The 22,336-nt window shown below is 42.6% G+C and overlaps 1 protein-coding gene across 3 annotated transcripts in view; it reads right to left on the bottom strand.

The window, feature by feature from the left end:
- The window catches only part of ECD (ecdysoneless cell cycle regulator), a 33,322-nt gene that overhangs the window by 10,552 nt on the left and 434 nt on the right, over positions 1 to 22,336 (bottom strand). Inside the window, exons 2-10 of one of the 3 annotated variants that reach the window (XM_039367459.1) lie at positions 17,254 to 17,312; positions 16,747 to 16,963; positions 14,894 to 15,011; positions 14,583 to 14,670; positions 14,176 to 14,354; positions 5,247 to 5,439; positions 4,553 to 4,681; positions 3,457 to 3,579; positions 1,148 to 1,233 (exon numbers count right to left, since the gene is read on the bottom strand). In XM_039367459.1, coding sequence (XP_039223393.1) covers positions 1,148 to 1,233; positions 3,457 to 3,579; positions 4,553 to 4,681; positions 5,247 to 5,439; positions 14,176 to 14,354; positions 14,583 to 14,670; positions 14,894 to 15,011; positions 16,747 to 16,945 — 1,115 coding nt within the window. In that variant the 5' untranslated portion in view covers positions 16,946 to 16,963; positions 17,254 to 17,312. The other 2 variants (XM_039367478.1, XM_039367469.1) reach the window with 2 other exon arrangements.

The raw sequence follows: 22,336 nt of genomic DNA, 5'->3' as shown, positions 1-22,336 counted from the left end.
TACTCATTGCGCCCAGAGAGAGAAATATCCGCTGCTACTGAATCGAACTCTCAGCCTCCTGATTGTGAGGTGAGAGCTCCACCTCTATGCCACCACACAGCTCAAAAATAACTTAGATATTCCTAAGACTGACTGATGGAAATCGTTGTGAGTGGATGTTCAGAATAGGAGTTAGAAAAGATAGATGGTAGGGCTGTTTTGTGTAAATCTGATCAATAAAGTTAGATAGCAGGTTTAGGATTTTATAGCCATAGAAGTATTATTTTTACTATGATTGTAATTGTATCATGATGTTATTTTATGACCTTTGTATAAATATAAATATGTCACAGAGAGGAGGGGGGACAACTATTTTCCAAAGTACCCGAAGGCCAGATAAGGAACAATGGATGGAAACTGATCAAGGAGAGATTCAACCTAGAAATAAGGAGAAATTTTCTGACAGTGAGAACAACCAACCAATGGAACATCTTGCCTTCAGAAGTTGTGGGTGCTCCATCACTGGAGGTTTTTAAGAAGAGACCGGACAGCCATTTGAGTGAAATGGTATAGGGACTCCTGCTTGAGCAGGGGGTTGGACTAGATGACTTCCAGGGTCCTTCCAACTCTGTTATTCTATATTCTGTATATTGTGTTTACTTTTGACTGGGACTGGACATTGCCCCACTTGAGTGTTATCTAGGAAAAGGTTCTTTCCAAACCACATTTTTAATATTTTCAGAATTTATAAATTATAACAGATAAAGATAACAAATTATAATAATGCTTTAATATGTTAACACTTTAATCATTTTAATTCTATATCTTTTCAAATATAGTATTAGATTTGAAATGATTAAACTCCACTGAGTTTCATATGCCTTTCTCTCGGGTGGTTCCAAAAACACCTGTGGTCTGCATCCGAGTCAGACTCAAAAGGTCAGTGGTTTCTTACTGTATTTCCATCGATTTCTAGAAGACCACACATCTTCCTTTGGGGGAGACATTATTTATCAGATTATATAAGTAGAAAGTACAATCTTGAAATACCCATAAGTGGTGTATTAAGCCAAGCTGAGTAATACATATTCATATTTCCACATTTAATCATGCACAGAGATTAGCAGTACCAAACCAAGGAAATTAAATATAACCAACTTTATCTCACCTTTCTGAATTAGCTACAGTCTGTAGAAAATAGTTTTCTGCCATTTGCAACTGGTGAAGATACTGAGCAGAACCTTCTATTTCACCCTTTGAAAAGAAAACAATAGTCAACGGAGGCTTGTTAAGTCAGAGACCCACAAGGAAATATACAAAACAATTTTTAAAATCTGTTAACCTACACTTAGAATATATTATACCAAGACAGTGAAAACATTTTCTGCAAAAGCACAAAAACTGTTGTTTTGGTGCTAAAAGGTCTGAGGAAGCCAATTTTTTTTTTTGTTTGCAGTTAAATCAGACCTATAAAAGAGAACATATGTAGCTCATGGTTGAACTGTGCGATTCTTGGTGCTCTCTGAGCGTGGTGGTTTGTAGATTTTTCATTACTGAACTAGGTAACATTATCAGTGCTAACGATATTGCATTGTTTGGTAATGAAATGTCTGCAACAAGAAAACCACCATGCTCAAAGAGCACCAAGGACCCAATAAATCAGACCTCCATAGCACGAGAGAGAGTAATGTCAATGCTTGTCCGTGACATATTAAACAGGCCGAGAGAGAAGAATGTGAACGAAACCTAAAGTAACGTTAGCCTTCTATCCTGATAGAATTTGGATAGCCACAAATATTGGGTTATAAAAGTTATGACTGGTTATTCTGTCACTGTCATACAGCCTGCCCATCACTCCTCATTCCTGGCATTCTTCTAATAGAAAAGTGTATTGTCTGTAACCAATCCACAAAAGCAGCAGAAAAAACCATCAGAACTATAACATCCTTCACAGTGATCCAGTTCATTCCACACCATCAAAGTAAATTTCTTCTTTTGCCTGCAAATCTGCCTTGTTGTTAGCTGCCGATAAGCTTTGTCAAATCAAATCACTCAGTAGTTTTGCACAACCCTAGTAATTACTGCTCTGTTGTCATGTTTAGAACCCAATTGTTTTTTTAAGAAGATATTAGAGGCTAATACATATCACAGTGATATAATCCTATCAAAGTAAGACATGATTATTGAACGTAGTTATAAACATTCATGATAAAACAAGAGCTGAACTGTGTTATTAGGAAGTAAACAAAAATATTCCAAAATACCATTCAATCAAAATTTTCAGTAGTTGGAACTTCTCCAACCTTATTTGTGACTGTATAAGGAACTGCATGTATGTTTACACTCAACAGAAAGCAAACAGACATTTAGCAGTCGAAAAAGGGCTTAATTCCATGAAGTTGGATGGTCTTGTTAGAACTCTACAATCACCTTTAAAGCCCAGAAATAACCTAGAACAGGGCTTTTCAACCAGTGGTACGGGTACCACCTGTGCTACATACACCTGGCAGGTGATACGCGACCATCCTAGAAAAGTGGTAGCGGGGGAGGGGAATGAGCTGAACCAGTGGCAGCACCACACAAGCCTGAGCGAGAGATGGCTGGAGCTGCAGGGCTGTCAGGGCTCAGTGGAAGTGCCAGGATCAGTACCAGGCTCCAGCTGGAGCTCGACGCTGATCCTGGCGCTTCTGCTGAGCCCAGAAGAAGCGCCAGGATCAGCTGGAATGTTGCAGCATCTCCAGGGTCTTGTGATTTATATTCAGATGCTTGGCAACTGATTCATATTTATGATAGTCATAGTATCCCAGGGTCATGTGAAGTGACCAAAACCTGCTGCAACCAACCAGCAGATGGGGGGAATAAAAACCAAACACCTCCCACCCCACCTCCGCTGCCAATCCTCAACAGAAATGCTCACAACAATGAAAACCTCGGACAGGAGGAAGAGCGCCGCCGGGCGCTGTCTTGCTCGGCTGTGGCTTGGGGGGGCACTTTTGTCAGTGCCATTGTAACTTCGAATAGTCACTAAGCAAACTGTTGTAAGTCGAGGACTACTTTTTTCCTTTGGGGGGGGGTCATCAAGTTTTTGACACCTTGCTAGGCGACTGATGGTACTCGGATGTTGCCATATCCTAAAAGTGGTACAATGGGTGAAAAGGTTGAAAAGCCCTGACCTAGAAGAATGAATCCTAACAACTGGGACCATTGCAAGCTATCCTGTTTTAGGCTGCATTTTGAACATCAAAGATGATATTTTTTTATGAATATGCAATGAATAAATATTTCTTTATTTGATTTACATCCCATTATTATGTTAACAGCCCAGGGTGGTGATGACATTGCTCTTTTTAAAATATAAATTTAGGCTATGGCTTAAAGTGTGGCAACATTATATCAACAACAGATCATTTCATTGAAGAGCTAAGGCAGGTTTGCTTTCTTCTAATTTATATATATATATATATATATATATCTCACCTTAAAATAATTGTTATTCTGGAGAGCCCTAAGAAAGCTATCCCATAATGAAATGTTCAGTATTTTCTTGGAATCAGGAGAAGCTGAACTATACTTCGAGCATAAAATTTCAAAGCCATGAGCCTGTGAACAATATGGGGGAAAAAAACCACCTGTATAATATTCACATCTTAATTAAAAATTGTTGCAATACGTTTTTAAAGTAAAGACATTTGCTTTGCATTGTACTTTAACACCTTTTTTGCTTAGCTATTACATCAAATATACAGAAGTAGTTTACTGTGGCCATTTTCTGTGATGGGTTTTTCTTTTTATTCTAATCTAATCTACAGCCCTAAAACTGGCCAGTGGTCTTTCATCAACTATTAACTAGGTCCAACCTGGCTTATTTGTCAAGATTAAATAAACTCAGCTAGATGCTGCCACCTGCCAGAGAAAAATCTTTAGATAAAATACTTTAAAAGAACATTTGGAATAAAAATAGGGAAAACCAGAGTCAAAATCCAATTGACTGCAAGGGGAGGCGCCCTGCTATATCTAGAGCAGGGGTAGGCAACCTTGGCTCTTTTATGACTCGTGGACTTCAATTCTGGGAGTTGAACTCACGAGTCATAAAAGAGCCAAGGTTGCCTACCCCTGATCTAGAGAAATATTTATAGTTCTTATTGCATTCTTTTAATGAAGAATCACAATAGAATATTAAAAGATGATGTATATGTTTCTGTCAAGTTGACCATTGCCTTAGTAAGATTTTAACATTAGCTAACATATGTTTGTTAATATAAACATTAGCAAAATGTTTATATTCAACTTCAAGATATTATCCTACAAATTACTTAAAATAACTTACCTACTTTAAATACTTCTCTAGAGCCCATATTAATACCCTTCCTTAGGCAGATTCTCAAGGCATTGCATGGATTCTGGTCTTTGGTTGCCTGTGTTTGTTTGTTTGGTTGTGTGTTTGTTTCTGTGCCTCTACAGTATATGTGTGTATATGTGTGTTTGTGTGTGTGTGTGTGTGTGTGTGTGTGTGTGTGTATCCTGAAATTAATATTTTGTTGTAAAAATATCAAAGGTCAAGGTAGATGCTTACCAATTTCATGCCTAATTCATAGGCTTTGTATTCAGGATGTGAACGAGGAGGTAATGAGTAGCCACTCCGTTTATCTGGTACAAATGTCTGTTGAATCAATTGTGCATATAGACATTTTGTAAAAGCAACCTGAAAAATATCAGAATATTTTATTGAAGATTCGCTTTTCTGAAAAAATTTTTGAATTTGCTTTGGCCTCTTTACAGTTAGCCCTTGTTTAATAACCACAGTTGGGGTCAACATTAAGTGAAGCAGTAGCTAAGTCAGGGGTAAGCAACCTAGGCATGGCTGACTCAGGAATTCTGGGAGTTGAAGTCCACGAGTCATAAAAGAGCCAAGGTTGCCTACCCCTGAGCTAAGTGAAACACCATGATTTTATTTCAGCTCTCCTTTGTTTTACCGGCAATGGTTGTGAATGAGGGCATTGGTCACAAAGATCAGGACTGTGTGAAGGGTTGCTGTCTAAGGCAGTTGTCAAGTGAGGGCTACTTGTAATATTATTTGAAGAATTATACAAGACAGAGCAAGCAAGAGATTATATAATTATACAAGAGATTGGAAATTAGGCAAGTTAGATTGTTAGACTTGTACTTAAAAAGAACAGAATCAAAACCCCAAATAAATCATTCGTAAACCACATATGATGGGTTGAGTTAATTGTGAAGACTAACTAGGAAGCATAATCCACACTTACTGATGCCATCACACATGTTTCAGGGGGGAAGGTTTTGAAAATGCGGCATCCTTTTAAGTCAACGGGATCTCGAAGGTAAAAAGCTTGGACTGCTGCTGACACTAATGCAGGACGTTGCTTCAGAACTACCGCAATGCCTGCTGGAAGATAACAGTGAGCTTGATGGAGACAGGTCTGGATCTTCTCAGGATACCTAGGGCACAAAATTGCAACAAGGTGCAAAAAATAAAAATAAAAGAATAAGAGACATAATCCTGATAGAGGCAATTGTTGATATAGGTTGCTTCTGCTCTTTTAGAAGGGGCGTTGTCTTACCTGAATGCCTTTTCTCAGTACGGAGATGGAGAATCCACCAATGGGTTTTCTCTGTCTACCTGCTCTTGAGACCAAGTAGTCAAACTTGACATGCCCCCTCTTGCTAGGAGATCCAGTCTTAACGAGGGCGAAGTGGCTGAAGATGAACTTGGTGTTGGCTCTCAATTCCCTAGTAACAGTCTATCTGACCTTAGGGTGGGTGTGGATTCTCCATCTCCGCACTGAGAAAAGGCGTTCAGGTAAGACAACGTCCCTTCTCCAGTACAGGAGATGGAGAATCCACCAGTGGGACTTACCAAAGCCTCACTGTCCCGATGGGAGGGAAACAGATAAGGCCATAATGGGGTCCCCCGAGATCACTTGCTGAAGGACCCTCCTACCAAAGGAGGTGTCCGCCGAAGCGAAACGGTCAATCTTGTAGTGGCATACAAACAGAGAAGGCGAGGAGCATGTCGCAGCCCTGCAAATCTCCTCGATGGATGCCTGAGTGGCCCAAGCCGCAGAGGTTGCAGCACTGCGAGTGGAATGGGCAGTGAGATGACTTGGAGTCGGCAGGGAGGAAGACTGGTACGCTTCCGCGATACAATTCCGGATCCACCTGCCGATGGTGCCAGCGGAAACTTTCTGCCCCATGGTAGCCGATCGGAAGGATACAAAGAGGGCTTCTGATCTACGGAATGGCTCCGTGCATCTGAGGTAACGCCGCCATGCCCTGCGGACGTCCAGTGTATGCCACTGCCGCTCCAAGTCATGTGTCGGATTTGGACAAAAATTTGGTAGAATAACTTCCTATGCTCTGTGGAAGAGAGAGTTTACCTTTAGAATGAAGGAAGGATCTAGACGTAGGACAACCCTGTCACTATGAAAAATGCAGAGGTCTTTCCTGACCGATAGCGCGGCCAGTTCAGAAATTTGTCTGGCCGATGTGATGGCTATCAGGAACGCCACCTTCAGAGACAGGTGTCTCAACGAAATGGTTGCCAAGGGTTCAAAGGGCGGTCTTGTGAGAGCACGAAGGACTCACGGCAACTCCCAAGATGGATACCTGTGAACCACAGGAGGTCTGGTGTTACACGCCCCCTTGATAAACGTGCAAATCCTGGGATGGTGAGCTAAGGGAACCGAATCCTGACAAGAGAGAAGAGTGGACAGGGCCACCACTTGTCTGCGAATAGTCGCAGGGGCAAGGCCTCTATCCAGTCCGTCCAACAGATAATCCACTATTTGGGGAATGGTCAGTTTGGAAATGGCAAGTTGTCACCTCCTACACCAATGGCAAAAATTTTTCCAAGTGGAATCATATATGCGATTGGTCGCTGGATGGCGTGCAGCCTGAATCATGGTAATGGCGTGAGAGGAAAATAATTCCTGCGACATTATGCTGCGCTCAAGCGCCAGATGGTTAATTGCAACCATTGGGGATCCGGATGACGAAGGGCTCCCTAATGTAGTGACACTTGATGAGGAGGAATCTTCCATGGGGGCGACTGGGACAGGTTCATCAGGTCAGCAAACCATGGCCTCTGTGGCCAATACGGGGCCACGAGTATCACTTCCGCCCGCTCGTGAAGCAGTTTAAGGATGGTCGCCAGTATGAGTGATAGTGGCGGGAAGGCGTAAAGTAAGCCTTGTGGCCACTGAATCCGTAAGGCGTCCGTCCCCTCCACCTCTGAAAGGAAATAACGGGAGTAGAACCTGGGGAGTTGGGCATTGTCCGACGAAGCGAACAGGTCGAGAATCGGGTGGCCGAACCTGCGAGAGATGTCTGAGAACAGGTCCGGATGTAGACCCCACTCCGAGGGGTCCACAGTGGCGCGACTCAGGAAGTCCGCTTGCACATTGTTGACCCCTGAGATGTGTTCCGCCTTGAGTGATCCTAGGTTGGACTCTACCCAGGCGAACAAGAGCCGTGCCTCGGTCATGAGGGATTTGGACCTGGTGCCCCCGACGGTTGATGTGCGCCTTGGCCGCCACGTTGTCTGTGAGGACTAGAACGTGACGACCTTTGATCTTGTGTTTTGAAGTTTTGCAGGGCTAGGTGGATGGCCCTGAGTTCCAGCCAATTGATATTGTTTCTCAAATCCGCGGTGGACCAACGTCCCTGTGCAAAATGAGAGAGTAGATGGGCTCCCCAACCGTACAGACTGGCGTCTGTCGTGATGGTGACGCATTCCGGTTCCTTGAAGAGTGACCCCTTGGTCACTGCCTGAGAGCACCACCAGCGAAGCGCCCTGCGAATGTGAACTGGAATCCTGACCAGACAACTGGATGCGCTAGTATTCTGGTGCTGGAAGGGGAGGAGGAACCATTGTAGGTCCCGCAGATGAAGTCTGGCCCAGGGTACTATGGCTATGCAGGAGACCATCTTGCCTAGTAACTGAGATAGTGTTACCAGAGGAACTGTGTGTTGTTTGTATACCTGGCGAGCCAGTTCCTTGATGCTGGCCACTCGCTCCTGGGAGAGATAGACCATGTGTCTATGATGGCTCCCAGGTGCAGTAACCTGAATGAGGGAACTGTCTGGCTTTTTTGGAAATTTACTGAGAATCCATGTTGTTGAAGGACGCGAATGGCGGTCTTCATATCCGTCTGAGCTGCCTGGAGTGATGTTGCTTGAATTAGAATGTCGTCCAGGTAGCATTGGACGCGTATTGGGATTTTTCTCAGCTTGGCAGCTACCACTGCTAGTATCTTTGTGAACACCCTGGGTGCTGAAGAGAGGCCGAAAGGAAGAGCCTGTACTGGAAGTGTTTGTCTTTGTAGCAAAAGCATAGGAATTGGATGAATGGGAATGTAAAGGTACGCTTCCATGAGGTCTATTGACGCCAGGAAGTCGCCCTGTCTGATGCCTCCCAGAATGGACTGGAGAGATTGCATCTTGAATTTTTTGTATGTTATGTAACGGTTGAGATTTTTGAGGTCCAGAATGGCCCTCCATCCTCCTGAGGCCTTGGGGACGACGAAGAGGATGGAGTAGAAGCCCCGGCCTTTGTATTCTGCCGGAACTGATTCTATGGCCTGAATGTCTAATAGATGTTGGATGGGCTCCTGCATAAGCCTGTGTTTGAGGGGGTCCCTGGAGACTGAGCAGACTGTGAATCGGTCTGGAGGTGTGGCTAGAAACTCCAGGGACAAACCGGACTGTATGGTCTGCAGTACCCAGTTGTCCGTAGAGGTTTGCTCCCACTGGTGGAAAAAGCGGACCAGCCTTCCCCCGATGGGAGATCGGAGTAGGAGTCACTTGGCCTTCCGGTAGGAACGGGCTGCTCCACGAAATGGCCGCTTAGACTGGTTCCGTTGCCTGGATCGGAACCCTGGCCTGTCATAGGGACGGTCGTACGGCCTGTCCTGTCTAGGAATGTATGGTCTAGGGGGTTGGCTGATAGTTGCGGTAGTCGTCTGACGAAAGGACTGTCTTCGAAAGTAAGGCGTGGGGCGTTTGTCGGATTTCTTGCTTAAATGGGCTATGACTTTGCGCTTATCCTTGTTTTCGACGAGATAAGGTGCCAGGGCCTCCCCAAACAAATTGCTGCCTAAATAAGGAGCAGTTGCTAGGCGCCACTTAACTTTGGTGTCAGCCTGCCAGTGCTTCAACCACAACATCCTTCTAGAAATTATATTGGATGCTATGGACCTAGAGGAAAAAATGGCTGATTGGAGTGTTGCGTCCGCAGCATACTCCGTGGCCGCCGCCATTTTGGCCAGGTCCTGATGAGTCCGAATGTCCTCAGCAGGAACCCTGGCCTGAAGTTGTTGCAACCATAAGAGGGTGGTCCAGACAAAGAATGAAGTGCATGTGGCCATTTTGATGGCCCATGCCGCTGACTGATGTGTTTTGCGCAAAGTTTGCTCCTACCTCTTGTCATCAGCCTTGAGTGCCTCCAGTAGGTCCCCAGCAATGGCAGTTTGGGAAACCAAGGGAGTCCAGGCTTCATCCACCTTGGGGACCTCCAGTGCATCAGTGAGATCCGTGGATCACTGAACTAAACATTCTTTTGTCCATTCCACTCACTGAGGGGAATGAAGAAGGGGAGGCCCATTGTTTCTTGATCCCCTTCAGAAAAATGGAGGGACACGGCACGTGATGTTCAGCTGCCACTTTCTCGAAAAATATTGGACTGGGTGTGGTGCCCGATGTCACCTGCAGTTGAGGGAACTGGTCCGCCCCTATATTCGCAGTGGAGGTGGCCTTGCGGAGGATCGTGAGGAATAGGTTGGAATTAAACAGGCCCCCTGAAAGAGAGGGCTCAGGAGGAAGTTCCTCATCCTCTGAGAAATTAATTTCCGGCTGCTCCTCTTCTTGAGGGGATGAATACCCACTCATGGAGGACTGGCCGGGAGAGGCAGGCTCCTGGAGTGCCAGGAGCTCCGTAGGAAGTTCATAGGATGGCATGGCCGAGGTGGAGGCCTCCTGATCGGGATGGACAGAGCGCTGAGCCAGAGCACAGTCCACAACCTTGGTTAGTAAGGCCTCCAAACGACCGTCGGAGAAAATGTCTCCGATGTCAGGACCCCCGAGTCCCGCAGCCATGGGTGTAAAAGTGGACTCAGGGACAGTGTCCGGGACAGGTGTCACTTGTTGAGCCGATGTGGAGGGCAAACCCAATGTGACCGGCATTCCTGGGATGGACCACACCCCCTGAGCTGATGTTGATGGGCCCAATGGAAGTTCCATCTCGGTGGCCGCCATTTGATCCATGTCCAATTGGGCCTGCCTCTGTGCTCTGGAGAACTCCTTCTCCAGAGCCTGGTGCCTACGGCTGGCTTGCTTTTCCGCCAACTTGGATGTCTTCTTTAGTGTATGTTTGGTCTTAGCTTTGCACTTGCCCGCCACCTTCTGTTCAGAAGGGTTATTGCAGCCAATGATGGAGAGGGCGTGCTCATGGTTTGAGGTAACGGGGATCCCTCCATCCCGCTTGAGCAATCCCAGGAAAAAAACTGAGAAGAAGCTCTGGCAGGCAAGTAGTTGGCAGAAGTGAGATTGGAGCAAATACCAAGACTGCTCCCCTGACCACCCGACTAATAAAAAATTCTCTCTGGACTATGGTCACAGTAGGTGAGGCAGGTACCGAAGGCACGTTTGGAACCACTCTCTGGGCTCCGCCCGGAGGCCTTAGGTGGCCAGGCAATGTGCACCAGTAAGAAAAAGGGGCAAGCAACCCCCCCAAAAATCTGAAATATCAGTTTCAAGTGGCAGCTAACCGATTGAAAAAGAGGGGTGTGATGAGGGCTCCCTCCCCCTTTGCCTGTATGGCCCACGTGTCCTTGACTGTGACCAGGCCTGTTGGGCCCAAATAGGCCTCCACCTGGAGTCCAAAATGGTCGCTCCTGCTGCAATGAGCCCAATCGGGAGCAGCACGATAAAGGGAAGGGGTTTATGGGCTAAAAGGTCCTATTTCCTAACGGGGATGACCCTTTTCAGCTGGCAAGCTGGTAATGGGTTCCCCCCCCCAACTGCCGAATCCCGAAGGAAGCCGTTCGCGCCTCCCCGGAGAATTTGGCAGTTCCAAAATGGCGGCCGCTACTCGTTTTGTGCAAAAAAACAGTCTCCGCAGCCCCAGCGGAAGGATCTGAGCGCCTCGGTGGATCAAGAATGGGCTGATAAACGTCACAGCGAAAACAGTCAGGTTCGAGACTGTCTTGGGCTAGACAGTCCGAACAGAAAGGAATGCTCTGGCTGCCGAAAAACGGCAGCCAAAATGGCGCCTGCGAGTGCACTGGGCCGCTTTTGCAAGCTCCGAAAATCTGGATTCAAACTTGAATCCGAGCTTTGAGCCTGCAATCCACCCCAAAACTGGGGTTAAAAGCTGGGGAGGCTGGGGAGAAAGCACAGCAAGCAGTCTCTGCTGATGCTTTCTACTCCCCCCACCCATCCAGGGCCCTGGGAAGGGAAAAAAACCGGGAATACTGAGGGAATTCCCCCCCAACTCACCCCACACCTCTCTGATTAATTTGAGATCAGTACTGATCCCAGCACTTATGGGGAAATTGTTAAAGGGGATATTAATTTAAAGTTGTCAATAAAATTAGGGAGAATTCACCAATAGATTACTTTATCTAACCTGCTATTGTTGAGAGCCAAGGCAAACAAGTCTTTCAAGAGTGGAGACCAAATTAAGACTGGATCTCCTAGCAAGAGGGGGTGTGTCAAGTTTGACTACTTGGTCTCAAGAGCAGGCAGACAGAGAAAACCCATTGGTGGATTCTCCATCTCCTGTACTGGAGAATATAAAAATAAAGATCTGTAGACGTCCCATATAATTTAACATAGCTAACATACACATATATGTATATATGTGGAGGAGGAACTTAAGTTAAAAAACTTAAACTATTTATGATTTTTGTCTTCTAAATTTGCTTAAACCAATTTTCTTATTTGTATCACAAATGGCTGAACACTTCAGATGCAGGTTGCTGCCTAACACAGAGCTTTATCTGGGTTCTACTTTCCTTTGTTTTCAGAGAAACACAACACTACCCACCGCTGAACTTTATTACAAGGAATGCGCTGCTTTCATATTTTATTTAAACTTTCAAATTTTCAGCTGATTTTTTTTAAAAAAAAAAACAAACCAAAAAGTTAAATATAAGTGAGAGCCTGCATATCAATAATTATGCTACCTCTATCTCCCAAATAACATTATTTATTTAGAAATCTGGCAGTAGCAGCCTACAGTAAGTGGTCAAAATAACTGTTTCCTGGTTTTATTATGGAAATTATACTATAATACATCTACTATGAACTGACATTTAGGAAGGTGATAGAACATAGGAGTTGGAAGGAACTTTAGAGGTAATCTAATCCAACCCCCTGCTTGAGCAGGAGAGTCTATACCATTTCAGACAAATGGTTATCCAGTCTCTTCTTAAAAGCCTCCAGTGATGGGACATCCACAACTATTGAAAGCAAGCCATTCAACTGGTTGATTATTTTCACTGGTTATGAAATTTCTCCTTAGTTCAAGATTGCTTCTCTCAGTGATTAGTTTCCATCTATTGCTTCTTGTCTTGCTTTTGGGTGCTCTGGAAAATAGGTTGATCTCCTCTTCTTTGTGTCAGCCCCTCAAATACTGGAAGATTGCTCTCATGTCATCCTTGTCCTTCTTTTGACTAGATCAGGGCTTTTCAACCAGTGGTACGGGTACCACCTGTAGTACATTGGCACCTGGCAGGTGGTACGCAACCATCCTAGAAAAAGTAGCAGGGGAGGGGAATCGATGGCAGCATTGCACAAGCCTAAGCAAGAGATGGCTGGAGTTGCAGGGCTGTCAGGGCTCAGCGGAAGCGCCAGGATCAGCGCCAGGCTCCAGCTGGAACTCAGCATTGATCCTGGTGCTTCTGCTGAGCTCTGAAGAAGCACCAATCAGCTGGAAAGCAGCACTGATCCTGGTGCTTCTGCTGAGCCCAGAAGAAGTGCCAGGATCAGCTGGAATTTTGCAGCATCTCCAGGATCTTGTGATTTACATTCAGATGCTTGGCAACTGATTCATATTTATGATGGTCACAGTGTCCCAGGGTCATGTGAAGTGACCAAAACTGCTGCAACCACCCAGCAGATGGGGGAATAAAAACCAAACACCCCCACCTCACCCCCACTGCCAATCCTCAACAGAAATGCTCACAACAATGAAAACCTCGGACAGGAGGAAGAGCGCTGCCGGGTGGGCAGGCAGGGGTCTTGCTTGGCTGTGGCTTGGGGGGTACTTTTTTCAGTGTCATTGTAACTTCGAACAGTCACTAAGTGAACTGTTGTAAGTTGAGAACTACCTGTACTTTATCACTTTTTTCCTTTTTGGGGGGGGTCATCAAGTTTTTGACACCTTGCTAGGCGACTGGTAGTACTCGGATATTGTCATATCCTAAAAGTGGTACAATGGGTGAAAAGGTTGAAAAGCCCTGGACTAGACTACCCAATTTCTGTAACTGTTTTTCACGTTTTAACCTCTCGTCCCCTAATAATCTTTGTTGTTCTTCTCTGTACTCTTTACAGAGTCTCAATATCTTTATCATAATGTGGTGACCAAAACTTGCAGTATTCCAAGTAGCGCCATACTAAGGCTTTGTAAAACAGTACTAATGCTTCATATGATCTTGATTCTATTCCTCTGTTACTGCAGCCTATGATTACATTGGCTTTTTTGGTTGCCGCTGCATACTGTTGGCTCATATTTAAGTAATTGTCCACTTATACTCCAAGATCCCTCTCAGAGTTACTGGCATTGAGTCAAGTTTGACCTAATCTGTACCTGTACAGTTGGTTTTCTTGCTTAAGTGTAGAACTTTTATCTACACTGAATTTCATTTTGATAGATAGGGCCCAGTATTCAAGTCTGTCAAGATCCTTTTGGATTTTGAGCCTGGGGTGTTAGCTATCCCTGCCAGAGAATTATAAATTATATTTTATTCATAGGAGGCCACTTTAACAATACTTTGAGGGAACAACTAGATAATCTGCAGCATTTTATTTATTTTTATTTCAGTAAAATGTTGCAGCATGTTACTTCCCAGTATTGTGAACAAAAATGATTACTATAAATAAATGTGTATGAACCAGCATGTCAGGTATATACGGGTATATATATTTGAACATGTATATTCAGATTCAGTCACTTACCCATTGATGCGTTTATAAACTGCTGCTTTAATAGATTTTGAAGCCACAAAATCCTCAGAATGGGCAGAAAACAATTTCAGGACCTGGGGAATTGTAGGGTTTATACCAGGTAGTAATTTCTTCCCTTCAGGAGTCTTTGGTAATGGAATTATGCATAATTCTCCATTATGAAAGAATATCTGACAATATATATATATATATTAATTTATTAAATCTGGAAGTTTTTTTTTACAGTCTCTCAGAAATTATCAAGTCTATCACTGAAAGGATAAAGTCCTCAAAAATCTTACAGAAAAACATAATGAAGAAATTCAAAATAAATTACAGTATATATTCCTTAAAAATAGCTTTTTAGGTATTTGACATTCTTAAATTTGCCACTATTGCAATTCTTAAATCTCTCTTACCCGATGCATGCTATTTTCAGGACTCAACCATTTTGGAAGGTAATCAGCTGCTTCTATCAGAAGGAATTCACCATCATTATCATTCACTCTATTCAAATAAAGAGTATTCTCTCATAATATGGAACAAGTGTGTCATAATTTAATTTAATGCATATGGATACCATGTGATAATGTAGTCTTTATTCACAGAAAAATTCCTCCCCTCCCTCCAAATTTTATTTCAATAAAGCGTGTGCAAAGATAAATATATTAAATTATGTTTACAAGGAACAGCTAAAATCATCATCTATTTAACCAGCAAATAAAAATACCTAGCTAATAATTCTGGAAATTCCTTTGTAATTTCCTTTATGAGGTAAACAATAAACCATTCATCTTCAATGTTATCTCCAAACTTTGTGAGACCAGCAATATGAGCAGGTAGATTTCCTAGAACAACAGAATTTATTAGATTATTCCCAGAAAACATTTGGCAGTCAATCCTAGTATCAGTATCCTATTTATCAATTTATTTGGTCACCCATCTAACAACAGTGACTCAGGACAGATCATAAAAGATTAAAAGCAATGAAACTTAACTTCAAAACCTAAACAACATATTTTCACAATGGTTTGCTGTTGTTTCAATTTAGTTTCTGAATGTTTCGTTACCAGACAAAATAACATCACCAGCAGGATTTTCTTGCCTATTTTCCTTAGCTTATAAATGTTTTGTGATCATCATCCTGCTGATAATGTTACCTAGTCAGGTAACAAAATGTTCAGAAACTAAACTGAACCAAGCTTGGAGAGCAAACCACTGCCAAAATAAAAAAAACAAGCTACAAGTTTTTTCTATTATTTCTAAACAGCATATGCCTGGGCCTAAAACATTCAATCCATATATACTAAAACAAACCAAAGCAACAAACAGAAGAACTTTATTTAAATCAGTTGAACAATAAAAGTACAATCAATAAAACAACACAAAACGATCCCCCTGACAATAAGAACTATTAACAACCATTTGTGAGACAAACACTACATAATATAGCAAAATATTGCTACTTTTAGAGAAATAACTTTCTCTTTGTTATTTAACAAATACTGTAAGTAGATTCCCAGAGCAAGTCTGACAGATTTTAAGTACAGCTAGTCCTTGGCTTACAACCATTTGTTTAGTGACCATTCAAAATTACAATGGCACTGAAAAGAATGACTTATGACTGTTTTTCGCACTTATGACCACTGCAGCATCCCCATGATCATGGGAGCAAAATCCAAAAAAAGAGAGTGGATTATCTTACTGTAACCATGTCAGAATAACTGTTATTGGAATAACTGCAAATTTTTCACATATACACAGCGGCTTCATTCTTTTCCCTTCTTACTACTCTTTCATTGTCTGCTTTAAGTATTTAAATCTTTTGGGGTAACAATTTGTTAGAACTTATTTTACATAATTAACCATCATTTTTTAAAAAAAATTCTGTATTTGGTACTAGAGATTGGCAGGAAGATAAACAAGATAATGCAAGGAAACAGCAGGGATAAGAGAAAGAGAAAGGAACAGTACAATGTTCTCATAATTAGGATAAACAGCTGAACAGGTATGGGCAATCTTTTTGGCCTGACTGCCCTTCAAAGGATTTAGGAGCATATGTCATTGAAGTCATGGAGAAAGATTATGTTTTTCCTGTTTTTCCCAATTTTTTATGTTGCCAAAAAAGACTGCTTTGTTGTGGGAAACTGTACTGCTGAAAGTTGGCAATTTCATCACCAAATTTTGGCATGTGATTTGGGGTTGTTGTGGGTACAGAAAAATGGGGGTTGGTAAACTGTTTGCTGTTCATGGTTTAATCAAATTTTGTTAATTTTACCTTTTTAAGCAACAGATACATACATAAGAATATAAAAACTTAACATAAGGCTGTTTTTTTAAAAAATGTTTTGTATGAATCAAATCTTAAACAGTTTCAAGTCATGTCAATTTGAAACATAAACAATAATAACCATGTTTCTTGAAAAAATAAGCTGTGAAGAACTTTGCCACTACAACAATGGGAATACTATTCCCCCCCTCATTTCCCAAAACATATACCACAAAGGGCTTAAGGAGGCAGAGAAAGTTGCAGTAGAATTGCTAGTGTGTATAAGACACAATTAGATATAAATCCAGTTTTACCTTTTGCAGGTTTGTACTTTAGATTAAATGACTCATTTTGCCAGATGTAGGAAACCAGGATAGGGGCAAAATATGCTAGTATTTTTTCAATATATTGCTGTAGGATATCTTGATGATGTTCTGGGTCTTCTGATTCATGTATTAGGAATAATTGGTAATGGACTGCATCATCTACAGTCACAAAACCTAACTCCTCCATTATGCATCTCAGAGGCCCCTTTCAAAAGAGAAAATTTTTAAAGCCATTTCTACAAACAGTGTTTCAATATTAAAATGCCAGTAAGTAGTAGTAGTAGAAGAAGTAGTAATAATAGTAGTAGTAATAATAATAACAACAACCCCCAGTGAGGCAGTACCTTGACGTGGTTGTGGGACTTGTGTACTTTGAGGAAGATGAGAGCTATGCCAGAGGTTTAACCATACTGGACAGGCCTCATCAGAAGAGTCACACAAAGAGTGTCTCTCCCATAAAAAATATGGTGAGAGGTAAATTTCAGAAAGTCATACCGGCTCGGATGTCGCCTGGGTTAACAAGGTCCGCGCTAGATGTTGGAATTCCTGGATATCTGGTGAAAAATGGGTTACAGGACTCAGGACTGTTGGCTGAGCAACCAGGGCCAGCAGCTGCAGAACTACTGGAAGAAAAGGTGTTTATCTGTCACAAATACACAGTGATTGAAATAAAGAAATAATGATCTGTTACTACAGATCAAGTCCAACAAGAAGAGGATATCTAAAACGAATGCACCAGTTCTGGAAAGAACAACATCCAGAATCAGAAATAACAGAACAGAGACTAGCAGATCAACACCGATTTATAATACAAAATAAAGTATTCACAGAAACAGAATTGGACGAACTGCAAAGGTTTATCCAGGGCAAAGAAATCAAAGCCTTGCCAGAAATAATTCAGAATGTAGAGGCAAACCAGGGGGAGGTGGCAGTGAAGGAATCCAGCAGAGATATACAACTGTTCTCATTTGGAAACCAGGCACCTCTTCCTCAGGAAGAACAAAACCCTCTAACTAAAGAAATAAAAGAACTGAAATAAAGAATAACTGAGCATCTAGAACAGCACAAAAACAACAGAATAAGGCTGCCTACATTGAAGCTTGTTCCAAAGAAACAGCTAGCACAAGCATTAAAAGATGCAAATACTGCAATATCAAGTATAAGCACCAATTCACTACAAGAAACAAACCAACTAATGTACAGCATAGCTGCAATTATAACTGAATACCTGGGATGCAAAATCAACAAAGAAGAAAAACAAACAATGCACCACAAAAATGGAAGGTTAGACTAGAAAATAAGATCAGCAAGTTAAGATCACATGCAAGCAAGTTAGAACAGATGAAAGAAAAGAAGCTGAAGAACAAGAAGACCAAAGAATACCTAATCAAGAAATACCACTTAGAAACAAGGAAGATCAAGGAAGCACTGGAAATAATAATGCAACAAAAACCAGCTATAGCCAGGAAAATCAGCAGATACGAAGCTCGGATTGCAAATTATAGGCAGAACCTCCAATTTCAATCCAATCAGAAACGTTTCTACCAACCCATCAATGGAGAAACTGCAATGAATCAGTCAGTACCTGACAAGGAAGAAACAGTGCAGTTCTGGAAGCAGATATGGGATAACCCAAAGAAATACAACAAGGATGCGGCTTGGTTAAAAGAGGTGGATGCAAATAAATCAGAAGTTGAAATGAAAGAACTAGTAACAACAACAAAAATGGTAGAAAAAAGAGCAAGGAAGATCAAAAATTGGTTAGCACCAGGTGAAGATAAACTGCATGGGTTTTGGTTGAAACATGAGTGGGGTTATATACCCCACTCATTGCCAAGCAGTTCAACAATATACTACAAGGAAGAGAAATTGAAAAGTGGTTAACAACTGGGAAAACCTACCTAATAATGAAAAATCCAGCAAAAGGGGTAACACCAGGCAACTACAGGCCAATTACCTGCTTACCAACAACTTTCAAATTGCTAATGGTGTGGTAGCTGATGCAGTACAACAGCATCTAGTTGAAAACAATCTCTTTCCACCTGAGTAGAAAGGAAACGCCCCAATAGCAGAGGAACAAAAGTTCAACTCCTAATAGACAAAATGATCTTGGAAAACTGCAAGAAAAGGAAGACCAACCTGAATGCGGTATGGATTGACTACAAAAAGGCATTTGACTCTCTGCTACATGACTGGATAATCAAGTACCTAGAAATAACAGGAGTCAGCAGAAACATCAGAAAATTTGTGCAAAGATTAACGGCACAATGGAAGACACAGTTGCAGGTCAATGGTGAGAGACTGGGAGAGGTTAACATAAAGAGAGGAATATTTCAAGGAGATTCATTATCACCATTACTATTTGTTACTGCACGTTTCCTCTGTCAACAATACTGAATAACTCAGGACATGGCTATCAAACATCAAAAACATCTGCCAGACTAACCCACTTCCTTTACATGGATGATCTGAAGCTGCATGGAAAAACATTATCTGAAATAAAATTGCTGCTCAACACTGTCCGTATATATAGCCAAGATATTGCAATGGAGTTTGGCTTGGACAAATGTGCCACACTTACTATCAAACAAGGAAAAATAGTGAAAACTAAAGGAATCAAGATGCCCCACGAAAATAACATTAAGAGTCTGGATGAGGAAGATTACTACAAATACTTGGGTATCCTTCAAGCTGACAACATCAAACACACTTAAGTCAAGAAAAAGATTAGAGGTGAATACATCAAGAGAGTGAAGAAGATCTTAAAGTCCAAACTCAATGGAGGAAATACCATAAAGGCAATCAACACCTGGGCAATTCCAGTCATTAGATACACAGCTGGAATAGTGGACTGGACTCAAGCAGAACTAAAAGCAATGGATAGGAAAACCAGAAAAATAATGACAGTGAATCATCCCTTCATCCACTCAGTGACATTGACAGACTTTGTCTACCAAGGCAAATAGGTGGGCGTGGAATTCTGCAAGTACATCAGATGGTTGAAGAAGAAAAAATGGCTTTGGAAGAATATCTGAAGGACAGTGATGAAGATGTACTGAAATTAGTATATCAGGAAGGCTTACTGACTACTGGAGAGACCAAACTGGCCTACAAGAAAGACCAAATGAAGAACAGAGTAGAACAGTGGTGGCAAACCTACGGCACTTGTGCCAGAGGCAGCACTTGAAGCCCTCTCTGTGGGCACATGTGCCATTGTCCCAGCCTTGCCTCCCCCCACGACCCCCTCCTCACCAGCAGCCCCCCTGGAGAAGAATCGCCCCCGAGTGTGACCCACACAGAGCAGTGCAGCCAAGGACATGGCAGCCAGGCAGCGTAGACAAGACTCTGCCTCCCACCCCATCGTCCACAGTTGATGCTGTGGGGGATGTGCAGAGGGCGTGGCCGCCATGGCGCTGCTGGGCTGCCTGGGTGATCTGTGGTGGGCCCTGGAGGCGATGATTGGCCCTGCAGGCAGGCAGGGCGGGAGACGGGGCAGAGGGCAGGGCAGGGGTAGTTTTTGGGCACTCTGTCTCTAAAAGGTTCACCATCACTGGAATAGAGGCATGGGAAGACAAAGCACTACATGGCCAGTACATTAAAAAAATAGCTGGGAAAGCAGATAATAACAAGACCTGGCAATGGCTAAAAGCAGGAAAATTGAAGAAAGAGACCGAGGGACTAATTCTAGCTGCACAAGACCAAGCCTTAAGGACAAATGCATATAAAGTCAAAACTGAGAAGACAGCAACAGACAGTAAGTGCCGCCTATGCAAAGACACTGAAGAAACAGTGGACCACCTGGTAAGTTGTTGCAAGAAGATCGCACAGACTTACTACAAGCAGCGGCATGACAAAGTAGCAACAATGGTGCACTGGAAGATCTGCAAGAAATATCATTTGTCTGTAAGCAAGAACTGGTGGGATCATAAAATAGAGAAAGTCATAGAAAATGATAAAATTAAACTGCTCTGGGACTTCAGAATTCAAACAGACAAGCACCTGCAACATAACACCCCAGACTTAACAATTGTCGATAAGAAAGACAAAAAAGTCTGGATAGTGGACATGGCAGTACCTGGAGACAGCAGAATAGATGAGAAAGAACTGGAGAAGATAACAAAATACAAAGACTTACAAATAGAAATAGAAAGATTGTGGCAAAAGCAAGCAAGGGTAGTACCAATAGTAATAGGCGCCTTGGGTGCAATACCAAAACAACTGGAGCACCACTTGAACACCATTGGCATTGACAAATTTGCCATTAGTCAGTTGCAAAAGGCAGTCTTACTAGAAACTGCTTCCATCCTGCGACGATATCTGTAATAACATCAAACATCCACATCTGCCTATCCCAGATCCTGGGTAAGAACTCGATAGGTACACAAAATGCCAAATCCAGTCTGAACATCTGGCTGACTGTGCGATGATCCATAATAATAATAAAGTTGGAAGGGACCTTGGGGGTCATCTAGTCCAACCCCCTGCTCAGGCAGGAAACCCTATACCATTTCGGACAGATGGCTGTCCAGTCTCTTCTTAAAAACTTCCAGTGTTGAAGCATTCACCGCTTCCGGAGGCAGGTTATTCCACTGGTTAATTGTTCTGTCAGGAAGTTTCTCCTAGGTTGCTTCTCTACTTGATTAGTTTCCATCCATTGCTTCTTGTCCTGCCTTCAGGTGCTTTGGAGAATAGCTTGACTTCCTCTTCTTTCTGGCAGCCCCTGAGATATTGGAACACTGCTATCATGTCCCCCCTCGTCCTTCTCTTCATTAAACTAGACATACCCAATTCCAGCAACCGTTCCTTATATGTTTTAGCCTCCAGTCCCCTGATCATCTTTGTTGCTCTTCTCTGTACTCTTTCCAGAGTCTCAACATCTTTTTTACATTGTGGTAACCAAAGTGAATGAACGATTTGCTACCCAACTAATCTGTCAAACTTAGAATGAATCATTCTTTAAAAAGAACCCCTTTTATCATTTTTATAAATCCTTAGTAAGACCACACCTGGAATACTGCATCCAGTTTTGCTCACAATATACAAAAAAGATGCTGAGACTTTGGAAAAGGTGCAGAGAAGAGCAACTAAGATGATTAAAAGCTTGGACACAAAAACATATGAAGAACGGTTGCAGGAATTGGGTTTGGCTAGTCTAGTGAAAAGAAGGACTGAGGGGGGACAGGATAGCAGTATTCCTGTATTTGAGGGGCTGCCACAAAGATGAGGGGGGTCAATTTATTTTCCAAAGCACCAGAAGATAAGACAAGAAACAATAGATGAAAACTAATCAGGGAGAGAAGCAAACTGAAATTAAGGAGAAATTTCCTTACAGTGAGAATAATTAACCAGTGGAACAGCTTGCCTTCAGAAGTTGTGGGTGCTTCACCACTGGAGTTTTTAAAGAAGAGACTGGTACAGTCTTCTGCTTGAGCAGCGGGGTTGGACTAGAAGACCTCCAAGGTCCCTTCCAGCTCTATTCTGACTTTCCGATTTCCTCTGAGGCACTATTATCAGTTCAACTAAGTACTATATTAATAGTTACTTCATTGGCTTTGAACAGGGGTCTTCAAACTTGGCT

Source organism: Crotalus tigris, unplaced genomic scaffold, assembly GCF_016545835.1.
Source record: "Crotalus tigris isolate CLP2741 ecotype Arizona unplaced genomic scaffold, ASM1654583v1 scf7180000017600.4437325, whole genome shotgun sequence".
NCBI lineage: Eukaryota > Metazoa > Chordata > Lepidosauria > Squamata > Viperidae > Crotalus > Crotalus tigris.
Note: the sequence above shows the minus strand (reverse complement) of the source record. Positions and strands in the feature narration are given on the sequence as shown.